Below are 14,037 nucleotides of genomic sequence, written 5' to 3'. Positions count from 1 at the left end.
TTTACAGCACTTGTTTTTTTCGTTTTTTACAACACTTGTTTTTCTGAACTCAAATTTTAACATAATTGACATAAATTAAAGTAAAAGAAAGATAAAGCCGTGTTAGTAAAAATGTCCCTGAACTATGAGGAAATGAGCTGGTCAGGTAAAGTTTTTGCTGTTCCATTTAGCTTACGGGCGTATTTGACTAAAATTAAATTAAGCATGTGTCCCTTTCTATCTGCATGTGTACGTATGTACAAAAGAAAATACATATGTATGTATGCAGATGCATATGCGAATATTTAAATTAAATAAGCTGGAAAAGCATATTAAAAACTTATCCATTTTTTCAGATGTGCGAGACCAGTTTAGAAAGTGGCGCGAGGAAACCGGACGTCATAGCGAGGAGGTTGTCCAGCTTTGGGTCGCGGTACTCGAAGACAAAGTCCATAAAACTGGCAATGAGCGTCATCTGATTCTGGAGCAGGTAATAATAGCGGCACTGGACACGGCGCAATTCGACATTGCCACTAAGTGCACCAAGCAGCTGAGCCTGGAGTTTCCTGGTAGCTTGCGCGTTATGAAGTTCAAAGCGATGCGGTATGAAGCACTTGAACAATATGACGAGGCCGATGACGTTCTGGATGCCATAATAGCCAAAGATGAGACAAATGCTGCGCCCCGGAAAAGGAAGATTGCTATACTGAAGGCGCGTGGTCGTCGAGTTGAAGCCATCAAAGAACTAAACGACTATCTAAAAAAGTACAAATTTCTTTATAATCCCTTGGAGAGGAATTCCCGCTAATTTCTCCTTTTCGCAGGTTTATGTCGGATCAAGAAGCATGGCACGAGCTATGCAGCATGTACCTGGCCGAGGGCGAGTACGGAAAGGCAGCATTTTGCATGGAGGAAGTTTTGTTGCACAATCCTCATAGCCATTTAATACATCAAAGACTCGCAGAGATACGCTACACTATGGTGAGTTAGTTCTATAATTCTAATGAAAACAGAGGGACAATTCGTTTTTCTCCTTGCAGGGTGGCGTTGAAAATGTTGAAGCAGCTCGTACGTACTATTCGCAGGCTCTAAAGTTGAATCCTCACAATTTGCGTGCCCTATATGGCCTTTATTTGAGTTGCAACTTTTTGGCCAATTCTAAAACAGTAAGTTCCAAGCGCAAAGAGTCGCACAAGTTGGCACAGTGGGCCCTGGAACAAGTTTCGTCCCATACCGCCAAGCAGTCTTCAATCAAAAACAATGAGAAATTAATTCTCTCGTTGGAGGCAGCATTAGGAAACATGGAAATAAAGTCAAATTGACCCAAAGATGCACTTATTGGTAACTTCATTTGTGCAACATCTGTCTAAAAATTCCAAATATTCTCAAAAATAACATTTCAATTTCTGATTCTGAACAATTAGCATATAAAAATATTTAAAAAAAAAGCCTGGTGTAAATTAGAACATAATCAAGCACTGCATCCGAGTAAGTATTTTTTCATGCTCAGTTATTCAGTAGTTCTGCGCATCGCATCAATCTTTAAATTGACTGCGTGAAGATAGTTCGGAAATAAACTGTGCAGAAAGATGAGAAAAATTGTATTTCAACTTCTTTGTTCCTCTTTTATTCATATAGGAACCAACATATGGCTTGCTTGTACACAATAGTACTTCTATCTTTTTGGGCTGAAGATTTGAATACCTTTGCATGTTAATCGCTTCGGTTTCAGCTTTATTATAGAATATACACAACTCATTCCACTCCGTCTTGTAATCACATGTTTGATGAGAGGAGTTTTGCGAGTCTTACTGAAAGTGAGTGAGCTGTGGGGGGAGAGCGGACTGGGACGCGAGCACTTTGAGAAGTTACCGCACAAGACTGGGATTTAGGATCTCGAATTTTTATTTCAATTTGAAACAAACTTGATCTGGTGTGATACCACTAGCTATCAAGAATGTTTACTTATTTACAGTCGGAATGTTTCGACGGTTACTCTTCTGTCTATTGCAGACATTGCCACGAATTTAATATACATATGTACCTCTGTGTTCTTTGTTCATGTGACAGTTACATACTTTATTTTTTGTATAATGACTGTGGTTTCGGAATAAATATATATTTCGTGTGAATATTAAGGATATATGTACATCCATATGTGCGTTTATGGTGCCGGAGACGCTGTTTCTGTAAGGCGAAAAGAAAACCATTCATAACAGGTGCTGATTTGACGTCGTCTTTATTATAATATTTGTACAATGAATAAAAATAAGACAAATGATTGTGAATGTAGAGCTCATGAATGTCATTCATGAAGAACACTTACTTTACTGATGTTCAGTCGCTGCATTGTAAAAATGTATTTTATGACGCTAGGTTTCTTTTTTAGCATACAGTAATTATTTGCATTAGCATAAGTGTACATATTTAGTTAATGACAATTATCATATACCTGTACACATGTGCATCCATTGTTAGGAAGGTGCAATGCAGGGCTGCAGCATTCTGGGGAAGAAGAGCATCGCTAATAATTCCATGGATGGCCAAATATCATAGGCTAACAAATGCATATGACCTTTGCCGAACCATTTGTTGATGTTATGTTAGTTTGTGGACGAGCCGTTTCCATACATCTGTTCGCTTCGAGCTCCATCAAGACCATGCGGCTTTGTGGATGGTTTGAGCCGGAAGAGATTCTTGAATGCGAGTGTCGGTGTGGAAATTTTCCCACTGCCTGTGTGGCTCGTTGAGTCTTGGCATTGCCCTTGGGAAGGGGAAAAGAGAACAGCAGGGCTACGGTTCCCGTTGTTCTGGGTGACGGAAACCGGCACCGGCACACCGTCAAGATATTTAAGATTGGGTAATACTTGAAGAATATAGTCGCGCCCGACATCTATTTCGGCACCCTGATTGGCAACGGCGGTGCGGATGTTGCCCATGCACGACAGTTGTTCCAGCGCCGGGCAGTTGCGTTCGATCCGGTGTATCCAGTCGGTATTGGAGATATCGCAGTTGTTGATCCTAAAAGATAGTGACAACAGTGTCAGTGTGATCATTATAATCGATGCAGATGACTTACCACAATATATTTAGGCTTGGTAGATAAGGAAGAGTGTTCAAGTCCAAATTCATATTTCTGTCCAAAATCAGTGTGTCCAGGTTTTCGAAGAAGGAGAGAAATTTCAGATCGCGAAAGTCATTATGACTGAGATCTAGACACTTGGTCTGTGCTGCGAACTTGTCTGCAAGTCGCCTTGGAATGCTTCTCAGATTTTCGTAGGCCAACGAAATGCGGCCATTGTCTTCGAGTAAACAGTCTGTAAAGGAAACGTCGTCGTCGCTGGCGCAGCTGCTATTTGACACGTTCCCGCTGAAAGAATACGGGTTTGGCGAAATCATCTTCCGCTCGTTGTAGTAGTCGTAGCTGTGGGGCAGGCTCAAGCTTTCTAGCGATTGAATATCGGCACAGTTCCGGAGCACCTCGGTCAAGCAAGTATGTGCGTTGCTACTTCAGGGTGTGAGACCAAGATACAGAAATCATTTGCTTCGCTAGACGTGCAGGGACCACCTACCTGTCTTCAGAGTTGGACCGTTCAGATGTCGCTGCTCGAGACATAACTATATTTGATACTTACAACAGGGAACTGTACAATACGTTTATATACATATGTATGTATGTATATGCTTGTGTGTTCTGATTACGATGTTATTCTTTGCTTGGGATTCGGGACCCGGACCTCATTATGCGTCTTCCGAGAGCTCCCTGGTGGTTTTCGTTTTGGTCCAATGATGGGGGCAGTCGAAGGGAAAATGATAATTCATTCGCGCTCCGCGCAGATAATCTTAGCCTCTCCGCTCAGAGTTTATTATTTAAATACATACTTGTGTGTACTTGAACATATATGTGTATGTAAGAATGTACATATGTATGCAAAGAGAGCTGTCATCACAGCGCACTGGAAGTACAATCAGATCAGACAGTATGGCAAGTATCACTCAATACACAGGCACATGGAGAACTGTATATGTATTTATGTCGAGATTAACAAAATAAAGCACAGAGAACAGCACCTATTGTTTTCTCTTTGTGGATGCTGTTACCCTGCACAAGCTATTTCGGCTGGGCTGGGTATAATATTAGGGTAGGCGTATGCTCAATTGAGCTCAATTACTCTTTGACAGTGACAACAACCTGCCCTACATTTGACAGTTGTAATGTGTAAATTTAACCCAACAACGGATGGTAGCTTCTTGGCAGAAGGTTTTGATACCCACACAGATCGATCGTTCTACATATGTCAGTTATTAATATTTTTCACATTACTTTAATTTGGCAATTAATTTGTTAAAAGGCAAAAAGCAACAAGAAAAAAAAAAAGAATGAAACGATTCTAGGTACTTAAAGTGGACGGGAGTATATTAAATTCGTTAAAGTGTACTGATGTATATGTAACAGAGGAACCTATTTTCCATTCCGAACCCCTTAAGTAATAAGTTATAAATATTTTTATAGTCTTATAATTATTTAATGTACCAGAGTGCTGACTGTGGCTGCGATTGGAACCTTATTATGATAAGAATGGGGAACAAATTTTCCGTGGCTGACTCCCACGTATATGACTGCATACATACAGAGTACCTTGTAGAATTGTGTCGCGGCACGTGTGCTACGGATCACAACGTAACGTTAGGTCTTTTTAAAACGATATTATGTGGAAAAGTGTCGAACAAATAAGAACAATTTTAAGATTCTTAAGCTATGTGAAAAACTAGGCATTACCTCTAAAAGAACATACAAAAAATATAAAATCTTTAAAAGAGTCGGTTTGGTTGGTGGAATTTTGTTCGATTTTGTTGTTTAGTGTAATTCATACTGCTTAGAGTGTGGATTGGATCAGTTTTAAAATGCTTTCGACTCGTTTCGAAATTTGAAAAATACAGCATATTGAGTGCAATGTTTGTAAGTAAGAGCCTTGATAACGAATTCTTGGAGGATCGGAAAGTCTTCCATGAATTTAAGTAGGTATTATACATACATATATACATATGTACGTGTTTAAAATATTCAACATTTTTCACAAGTGGTTCCTATGGCTGCTAAATGATTCTGACACTGAGGTCCAGTGGTCTGGACCTATGTACATATATACACTCGGCTCTTCATGCTGATCAATTTCTATATATGTACATGCCATATGGAGCCAGAGATTCTAGTATATATTCTTTACTACCTCTTGTACTACCTCTTGCACGGTTTCAGCTATTACTTATGTATAATATTTCGAATATTTATACAGCCGTAAAGTGCGATGAAAGACTAATTCAAAGAAAAATATTCGCATCTAAAAGCATATTCCGTTCAAAGATGAGAGAAACGAATTGGGTAGTTGTAGTTGCCACCGCTTTGGTTATTGCGAGCAGCAGCAAAAAGCACAGCACAATAGTGTGAGGCGAGGGCGAGCCCCCCTCTCGGGCCGGTGGAGCTCGCTCCGGCGGCTCCCGTTGCTACTGTTGGCGCTGCGGCGGAATGTAGACGGAGCGGTATCGGCAGTCTGGTTTCATACATGGACTTTAATAGTTCGTCGCGGGCAAACTCGGCAAGAGCTTGCAAGATCGACAGCTACGTCCGCTGTACGCCGGTGGCAGAGAGTGTGTTTTTGTCTGTTTTGTGTGACTAATGCGCAATCCGCAATCGGTGCTGTGCTTGGCCTCGCTGATGAGCTTTAAAATCAATCAAGGCGGTAATAACAAAAACACGTCGAGCTTTACATCTTTACATGCAGTTGAGCACCATCGACTTTTAAAAATAAAAGTGGCAGAAAGAATAGTGTGTTGTATTGGTTGTAAATGATTACCATAACATTGACACACTCGTATTCGTCGGTTGCTAGTGGCGCCACTTTCCTACAGTTGAACAATCGATTAGCATGAGGCCTTCATTGACTCATTGACACTGAATGTATTGATTAATTGACAACATACGATGTACGATCTATGTGCATACATACGGACATACATATGTATGTATGTATGTACAAGTTTGCGCGTATGTACATCAATTAACCGAATGAGGTCTTTCCACTCTTATCTTTAGGCGGCGCGTGTGGCGTGTACCTCCAGTGAATTTGTCGTGTCTAGTGTAATGTGTAGTATTTGTACTTGTGGCTAGGCTACCCAACACCCAATACCCAACCATTCGACCTTTGTCCTTTGTTTCTGTGTTTCGAGCACAGTGGATATTGGCCTGCACTGCACTCTGATTCTGATGTGACTAATAATTGAACTGGTGAAATGTGGCTCAGAGTCCTACAGTATATATTTTTCATCTATATCCAAGTGTCACAGTGCACCCGAGATATGACATCTGTAATTGTGTATGGCAAAGCTCTTCTGTTCGCTGGAACATAATACTGTACCAGCGCGTAGTGGAACTGGCGTCTGCCAAAAGCTCGCAATCAGCTGAGTGGTCTATGAGTTCATTGATTAAAGTGTTGAGCTGACGCTGTCGTTTCTTTCTTTGCGAATCTTATCAGGGAGCAGTAGCAGCTAAAATGAAAAAAGCCCATTACAGGCACCGAGAGGCACTCATGTGTGTGAGTTTCTTATATGGCATTATCTTTATATTATTGGAAAACGATCGAAAGTATTTGTAAGCATCGTATTTTTTGAAAGGAATTAATTACAGGGCATTGCATTGTACAAAAGCTCGATGGCTGGAACAAAGTCCAGAATATGTGTTTTGTGTTGTCGAGTAAAAATAAATAAAATTGCTTATCTGTTTGGTTCGAACATCAGCTGTTTATGATCGATCTTTAAAGATTTGATGGCGAGCAAGTTAACATTTTGGGAATGAAATAAGAATTCGTTTTTGTATGCTTTCGTTATGTTGGCATTCAAGATCCAAGGCAAAGCACATCGTTAAATGCTAATTTTGCACTATGACCTTCGTATGTTATTTTGAAGTTCGAGAACTTGGTGAAAAATGCAAAAATGGCATTAAAAAACGAAGGTAACATTCCACTATTTTGTATATACCCATCGTTTTTTTAGTAGAAAGGGTATATTGTGTACTGACAGCTTTGGCCTTCGAAAGAATCAGGCTTTTAATATTTAAACATGGGTTTGCGGCAGTTATAATTATGTATAAAAGATATTATATAGGTTACATTAATCAGAAGCTCACAAACATACTGACTGAGTTGTGGGTATAAAGTAGAGCCGCGGCGCTTGAAGCCCTTAAAAACAAGTTATTTACTAAGTAGTAGTAATATTAATAGTAATAGTAATAGTAATACGTAGAAACCGCCATATAGCAGGAAAACAGAAATCTGATCAGCAGATGAAAACAAAATCTGTATATTGTTCCGATGTTGACTTTGCATCCAAATAGAATTTGTTTTTTATGAAAGTATTGGAAGTGGATGACGTTAAACTGTGTGTCCAGTATAAGGACATTTCATTTCCTTCTCACTTGCAATCCGATCTCAATTACTTTCAGTCATGGTGTTGTGATAACTTTTTACACCTTAACGCCTCGAAATGCAAAGTTATGAAATTTCACCTTTGTTGGCTCCCTATACTCTATTTGGTGGTTCTCTTGAGAGAATCACCCTGGTGGATGATCTTGGGGTTAAAGTTAAAGATAAAGTTTTCTGAACACATTTCTACCATGGTAACCATGGCCAAGGGAGTGATTGGGTTTATAAAGAGGTGGTCAAAGGAATCTGACGACTCCTATATAACAAAGACTCTCTATACCTTTCTTGTTCGCTCTAGAAGATATAATCATCATCTACAATTCTGCGTTTTCTATTTTTTCGTATCTTTGAAATTGTGGATGCCACAGATTTTCTGCTTTTGTGGTGAAATTTACTTGAAATAGTGACATATCACAGAAGTCCGGATATAATATGTCGTTGCTCTAGCATTTATAGTCTTTGAGCACTAGGCGATTATATAGACGAACAGACGGATAAACGGACTCAATCGACTCGAGGGCTCAATCGACTCGGCTATTGATGCTGATCAAGAATATATGTATGTACTTTATGGGGTCGGAAACGATTCCTTCTGGACGTTACACACATCCATTTTCACCACAAATGTAATATAACTCTATACTCATTTTCAGTATCCTTCCCTTAGGCTGTTTTATATTTATATATATTTTTATGAATACAATATACCGTTGTATAGTGTATAGGGTGTACACAAAGTCAGGTGGTGTCTTCCTACCTACGTGAGTGAGTAAACTGCAAAAGCATTTTAACCGTCCAAAGTCTATGTGGCTCATTCATGTACTGCCTTCGGTACAGGCACTTCTCCAATCGGCAGTAACTTGTTCATTGGAGACAATTGGACGGTGAAGGACAGGGTTACATTTAACTTCAATACAGTTTCGCATAGTCGGTGCTTTTTGGGTAAAGCTTTCAGTAGTTGATAGTGTGCCGGAATTTCTAATGAGATGGACGAAGTTCAGCTGGAACGTGTGAGTTGTCGCTTGTCATGGCTATCAACTCACTGCGACTGAGACTGACTGAGGTTATCGGGCAGTACATTTCTCGAAATATTTTTCATGATATTGTTGTGAGATATACATATGTACATTGAAGGGCTTACCCAGGATTTCTCGAAGGGAGAAAGGTTGGGCACATTTTTTTCCGTTAATTATCGTTTATCTTAAGCTGGCTTGTCACCAATTAGATACAAAAAAAAACCATTGTACAGCGTTACATACATATATACCTCTCACTACTACTGCATGATTTTCCAAAAGATACGTACATATATTGCTGGTCTCCCTCTCTTGAATTGAAATGTTGTGCACTCAGCATGCCGAAAAACTGAAATGATATTGCTGTTAAGTCTTCATTCTTTCCAATATATTGGAAGACAGACCCATAGTATCTGTGGTACTATGTTATTTCTATGTACATGGTATCTCATGTTCAATTCCGAGCAGAAATTGAAGCGTTCGCATCGATAAAAATTACATTTTCAATATCAGTAGGATTATTTTGTTCTTCAAATCGTTGCTCTCTTGTAATATTTTGGCACGATGTAAAAGGTGTGTTTAATCTGTTTGATTGTTTGTATATAATTCATAATTATTTCAAATAATAAGTAATAATTAAATAACTAAGAAAAGTTTTCGCAACTACAATTTCAAATCAACTGGTCGCCTGATTTTTTAAAAGCTGGTCAACAATAACTGGTCATGCTGCAACTTTTTCCGTAGAGAAATGTACGGAAGATCAATTCTTTGTGTTGATTAACCATTTTTTTGGGTTATCGAATCAAGGGTAATCCAGACTTTGCAGACATTTCCTCACATCTAATGGGATCTTTTCGTTTACAGCTAACAAACCGCCAACCAGCTTACAACAACCAAAGTTCGTTTTTTCATAGCTATGCGAAAAACATAAAGCTCATCAAAATCTAGTTCAACGTACCTGTGAGGATTAAGATCCATTTCAAATGCATTCATTCATTAATAGCTATAGGTTTTGCATGTGAAGCATGCAAGTTTAAAAAGAAAACCAACTATTCAATAATTGTACGTACATTGTACCTAACTACACCACTCTATATTAAAGCAGCGCAACTCTTTTCAAGCAAAAATATTTGTAACGGTACTTTTGTATAATTTCAGACTCTAATCAATATCACCAGGTCAACGAGGCATAATGACTGGATCAGGTAAATATTTAATTTTTAACATAAATGTATTAATTACACAAAATTAGGATCTGCTAGAATATTAAAAGCCTTGGTCACCGAAATAGCCTACCTTTCTGGTTAATCACTAGCACCATTTTTTTTTTTTTATTTGCAGTCCACGACCCGAAATGGAGCCTGGAGCGACGCGAGTCGTCGGGACATTTGGTTTGGCGCAAGGAGTCGCCAGAATCGAAAGTGCGCTTTCGGTTTGATGTCGAGGTCCTGGAGTTTGAAAAGCATCCACACGAAGAGTTTGAGGAAAAAGAAGATCACTTCTCAATCTCAAATCTTTCAACGACAATTGCTTTCTGCGCCACATGTGTCGCCGTTGTAGCCGCAACTGTGTTTCTACCCTGGTATCTTATGGAGAGAGTTGGTTCAATATGAAAGCTTTCGGTAAAGGGCTTAAATACATTTATGTACTATATGTACATACATCCGATCCGTGACGGTATTAAATAGACTTTTGTGTATATGCAACGTAGATTTTAAATTAGCTTAAAGTGTAAATAGTGCAGTGTAAATATGACTATACGAAGAAAGAGCGTTTTTGAAAATGATGTGACTTATGTATATCAGTTTTGAAATCAGGATTATAGGATCTGATCTACAAATTCTCATAAGTTTATTTGAGGTGTAGCTAATGTCAGATCAAATGCTGTTGCAGGAGATCACGAAGACAATGTAATAAATAAACAAAATACATACTTGCCTTTAACTGCAGCCTTTTGATATTGTGTCTTAGCACGCACAGAAAATATTTCGTATGCACAATTCTGCGGATCCCTTTATTCCGAGGTGGAACTAGTTGAAGTTGGCAGCAGCAACCAATTAGACCGTAGGAATCGTTCATCCCTCGGGTACGGGAACAATCACAATCATCCCCCGCATCGACAGCATCCCTTTCACAACGCTCCTGGGGAGGGTAGGGTTGATGGCGTAATGCTATCTCGGCGGCTTAATTAATTTTCTTATGGTTTATGGCAACGCTAAAAGAGCACATGTACATCCAATAAAATGTTACGCTATTAATTCATTGGGTGTCGTTTGTAAAAATGGCGGAACGGCACGAAAGAAATGAACGAAAGATGTTAACAACCAACCGCGTCTCCCAATAAACAAACAGCTGCTTCTTTTTAGAGTTAATTGGAATCTAGACATTTATCGAACGACTGTAATGCTGAAACTATAAGTATTTTTCAGCTTAGAGAGTATAGGAGTATTCAATTCGTGTAATTGTATGTTTGAGACCCATAAAGCACATATAATTACAGTTCATACAGTTCGTACTCTCCGGGTTGAGAATATGAAAACAGAGAGTATTTTAACTATATAGAGAGACTTTTTTTCTAAAGGATTTATGTGTTGCTCTAAACAACTTCGTGACAAGACAGACTATTTCTAATATAATCCGGCATGATACAATTAATAGTCAGACTACTTAATCTAGATTCGTCTCAATATGCATATATAGAAATTCTTGCAAAGGTGAGAGCCATGTCTTGTGTCTTGTGTCCGTCTTGTGAGTATCAAAAACTCTCTTATTCGTTATCAATATCCTGTTGAAGAATACATTTAATCTGGAATATGAAAGCAATGTATTTAATAAGTCGACATACATATTTTTGCCATTTGCCATATGCCAGCGCCAAAGAGTACCTCAGTAAAATTAATCGTGATGTTGTGTATTTTGTCATACATTTATTTCTTATCAGCTTTTAGTCTCTAGTACCGATAGCACAAAGAACAATTTCAGGGCATAACTTCCAAAGAAAGTTGATAATGGTGCAAAATGATTAGTTTACGTTTAAAATAGCTCGTTGAAACGAACTATCTAAGGAAGAGCAGATCAAAATCAAAACTTTGACTGATTGTGGCGTCAAAGTCGGTGTTATTGATAAAACAATAAAGAGGCAACAAAGTGGGTCATAAAGGGTTCGCAAGAGTTTGAAAGAGTCCGAAAAAATATGCTCAGAAGAGGAGGTTGGTGATGCACAAATATCAGCTCAAAGAGTATAGGGTTATAGCCAAATAGTTCCCAATTAATAGATTAAGCCAGCCGTAGCCTATCCAGCCGTTCTCTCTTGCCTTTATATCGCGCCTTTCTTTCTTTCCTCCGATCTCGCTCTCTCGATCGATCGCGCAGGGAACTCGGCCCGACCGCCCTTGAAACAACAAATTTTAAACAGAACAATTATCGCCTTTCATATACAAATATGTCGCAAACTACGCTGCTGAAAAAGCTCAGTGGCTCAACAGTTATATTACGTATATTTTTGGTGAAAGTGGATGTGTGTAACACCCCGAAGGAAGCGTTTCCGACCCCATGTCGGGCATGTCTGTCTGTCCGTCTGCATGAGCGCCTATATCTTAGAGGCTCAGACACTATCACACTGTTACATGTGTATTTCAAAAATTCGATCTGCCCCCTTCAGCACCCACAAGGACGAAAATCTCTGGCATCCACAATCTCGAAGATACGGGAAAACCGAAAACGGACAACCATAGAGAATGGCGATCAGATCGGATCTTCTCCACTTCTCCACTGTGAGATACGATGTCAACAGTTATCCCATCGAAATTTTATACCTTTCTGGGACATACTGTGTACGACGTGTATGATGGCTAAGTGTTCTAGCCATCTTTTTCTGAGAGCTTGACAAAAGTAGAACAGGTGCTCTACCATTTACGATATACAAACTATATGAAAGAAGATTACCGGATATCTTAATGGGCAGGCACGTGTGACTCGAAAAAACGTTCCGAATGAGTTTCTCTTAAATGAAAACGACAAAACAACAAAAATATGCCGGACGGTAAAGAATAGGTAAAACGGTTAAGCGTAGTTTACAGAGAGAAAAATTTCCAGATAAGCGCGAGATCTCTAATATTTTTAGAAAGAGTTTTGGGGAGTCGGAAACGACCTTATAAATATGAAAATATAAATACATCCGACACTCATTCTGCATCTATTAATTCTCATCCATGCGAAGTGTAGTGTCTTGGTCTGCGTCAGAGGCCGAATTGATTTGGCTTATCTAGACTGGACAGCAATGAGTGAATTTGGATCTTGATAACACTTTGGCGCAGATGAGTGAGACGACGACGGGTGGATTTGGTGAGCCCAGCGTCGTACTCGACGGCCGTAAGCGATAAAAGCTGGAACCATGATAAGATTCCCCTAACTGTTGCTGCATATGAATATTCCATCTTTGAGCTAGTACCCGCTAGATACTCGAATCGTGGTCTTATTTTGGGTTTGGGTTTTTGTTTTTTATTTGCACTCTTTCTTTATATCTATACGATCATGTTGATCCCTGGAAACCTGTGAATGTGAATCAGTTTATTGTTTGCGCCAGCCGGGTGAGGACGTCTGCGGAGCAAGATTTCTATACGACCAAGATACATATGTAGGTAGAAAGAGAGCTCGGTGGTGGTAGTGAAGCGCTCGAGATCAACATTGCGATCTCGTTTGAGATTCAAACGCTGTGCTGTGCGATTGATCAGCGGGTAAACCCGACCTAGTCTGCCGTCTGATCTCCACTGGAGCTGACGCTATACCTGGTGAAGTTCTACATACATACATCTGTACATATATTAAAGGCAAGGCGAAAACTTGCAGTTGTTGATTAAAGCCCGTCTCTTGGGGGCATAGAATATAAGCAATCGAAAAAAGAAAACAAACAAAGCCCCAACGTGACACAGAGTCCGAGAAAAGCAAAGAACCTGTTTCGAATCTGTCTAAATGTAAGTCGCCCAAGGTCGATCACTCGGTCTTTTAAGAGTTTTTAAAAATGTTTGACGGTGAAAAAGTCACCCAAAGATGGAGTCTGAATCACTGATCTTAACGATTAAATAGAAAACAGCACGTGACGGACGACTCGAGAGGTAAACAAAATCCGAAAAGTAGCAGCAAGAAATGAGCAGAGGCAAGTCCAGACTCACGAAACTTTTAGTACCCTGGCTATCATCGTTCTATCGATCGATTTAAATTAAATGCAATACTAATTATCAGAATTGGGAGTTGAACCTTAAAGATTTGCGAAGACTAGCCTCAATAACATTCTTTGAAAAGTATTAAATTAAAAATTATATCCTACATTTATTAAAGGGGTGTTGAAAAAAACTATACTTTTCCATACGGTCAAAGAAATTTAGGCAACTTATGGCAACTGCAAGACACACACTTGAAGCCACCATTAAATCGTCTGTTTACATACACCTTGGGAGACAATCGATTGGGGTCCGATCTAGAAGATCGTTTTCACATCTCCCCGGGCCAATTGGCGAGACGAATTATCGTTAGCATGCTAAGCGATGCCAATTAGTGCCAGGCTT

General features: G+C 39.4%; 3 protein-coding genes across 6 annotated transcripts; 2 read left to right on the top strand and 1 right to left on the bottom strand.

Annotated features, from left to right (window-relative positions):
• The first annotated feature begins 61 nt into the window (after positions 1–61).
• On the top strand, positions 62–1,480 carry LOC6588563 (ER membrane protein complex subunit 2). The gene is made up of 4 exons (XM_002014146.2): positions 62–145; positions 336–744; positions 804–960; positions 1,020–1,480. The coding sequence occupies exons 1-4, from the start codon at positions 112–114 to the stop codon at positions 1,299–1,301; spliced, it is 882 nt and encodes a 293-aa protein (XP_002014182.1). The 5' UTR covers positions 62–111; the 3' UTR covers positions 1,302–1,480.
• A 772-nt stretch (positions 1,481–2,252) lies between these two features.
• LOC6588595 lies at positions 2,253–3,823 on the bottom strand. 3 transcript variants are annotated; one of them, XM_026995004.1, is made up of 3 exons: positions 3,552–3,823; positions 3,062–3,487; positions 2,253–3,000 (listed from the first exon to the last, which is right to left on the bottom strand). In XM_026995004.1, the coding sequence occupies exons 1-3, from the start codon at positions 3,593–3,595 to the stop codon at positions 2,583–2,585; spliced, it is 888 nt and encodes a 295-aa protein (XP_026850805.1). In that variant the 5' UTR covers positions 3,596–3,823; the 3' UTR covers positions 2,253–2,582. The 3 variants fall into 3 exon arrangements, with proteins under 3 accessions (XP_026850805.1, XP_026850803.1, XP_002014181.1); XM_026995002.1 differs by having other exon boundaries at positions 2,254–3,000; positions 3,059–3,487; positions 3,552–3,821; XM_002014145.2 differs by having other exon boundaries at positions 2,254–3,000; positions 3,059–3,484; positions 3,552–3,820.
• Positions 3,824–5,529: 1,706 nt separating this feature from the next.
• LOC6587896 lies at positions 5,530–10,417 on the top strand. Of its 2 annotated transcripts, none has more exons than XM_002014144.2 (3): positions 5,530–5,720; positions 9,632–9,678; positions 9,815–10,417. In XM_002014144.2, exons 2-3 carry the CDS (start codon positions 9,666–9,668, stop codon positions 10,084–10,086), a joined length of 285 nt encoding a protein of 94 aa, XP_002014180.1. In that variant the 5' UTR covers positions 5,530–5,720; positions 9,632–9,665; the 3' UTR covers positions 10,087–10,417. The 2 variants fall into 2 exon arrangements, with proteins under 2 accessions (XP_002014180.1, XP_026850806.1); XM_026995005.1 differs by lacking the exon at positions 5,530–5,720 and adding an exon at positions 6,046–6,572.
• Positions 10,418–14,037: the final 3,620 nt, after the last annotated feature.

Source organism: Drosophila persimilis, unplaced genomic scaffold (genome assembly GCF_003286085.1).
Source record: "Drosophila persimilis strain 14011-0111.01,24,50 unplaced genomic scaffold, DperRS2 tig00000000-arrow-pilon, whole genome shotgun sequence".
Taxonomy (NCBI): domain Eukaryota; kingdom Metazoa; phylum Arthropoda; class Insecta; order Diptera; family Drosophilidae; genus Drosophila; species Drosophila persimilis.
This window is presented reverse-complemented; position numbering and strand designations above follow the sequence as displayed.

Bases quoted from the DNA above. Each gene is read 5' to 3' on its own strand.
- LOC6588563 (XM_002014146.2), top strand. From the start codon at position 112: ATGTCCCTGAACTATGAGGAAATGAGCTGGTCAG. The intron at 146-335 runs GTAAAGTTTTTG...CCATTTTTTCAG, and splicing joins TGAGGAAATGAGCTGGTCAG to ATGTGCGAGACCAGTTTAGA. The intron at 745-803 runs GTACAAATTTCT...TCCTTTTCGCAG, and splicing joins CTAAACGACTATCTAAAAAA to GTTTATGTCGGATCAAGAAG.
- LOC6588595 (XM_026995002.1), bottom strand. From the start codon at position 3,595: ATGTCTCGAGCAGCGACATCTGAACGGTCCAACTCTGAAGACAG. The intron at 3,488-3,551 runs GTAGGTGGTCCC...CACACCCTGAAG, and splicing joins CGGTCCAACTCTGAAGACAG to TAGCAACGCACATACTTGCT. The intron at 3,001-3,058 runs GTAAGTCATCTG...ACTATCTTTTAG, and splicing joins CCAAGCCTAAATATATTGTG to GATCAACAACTGCGATATCT.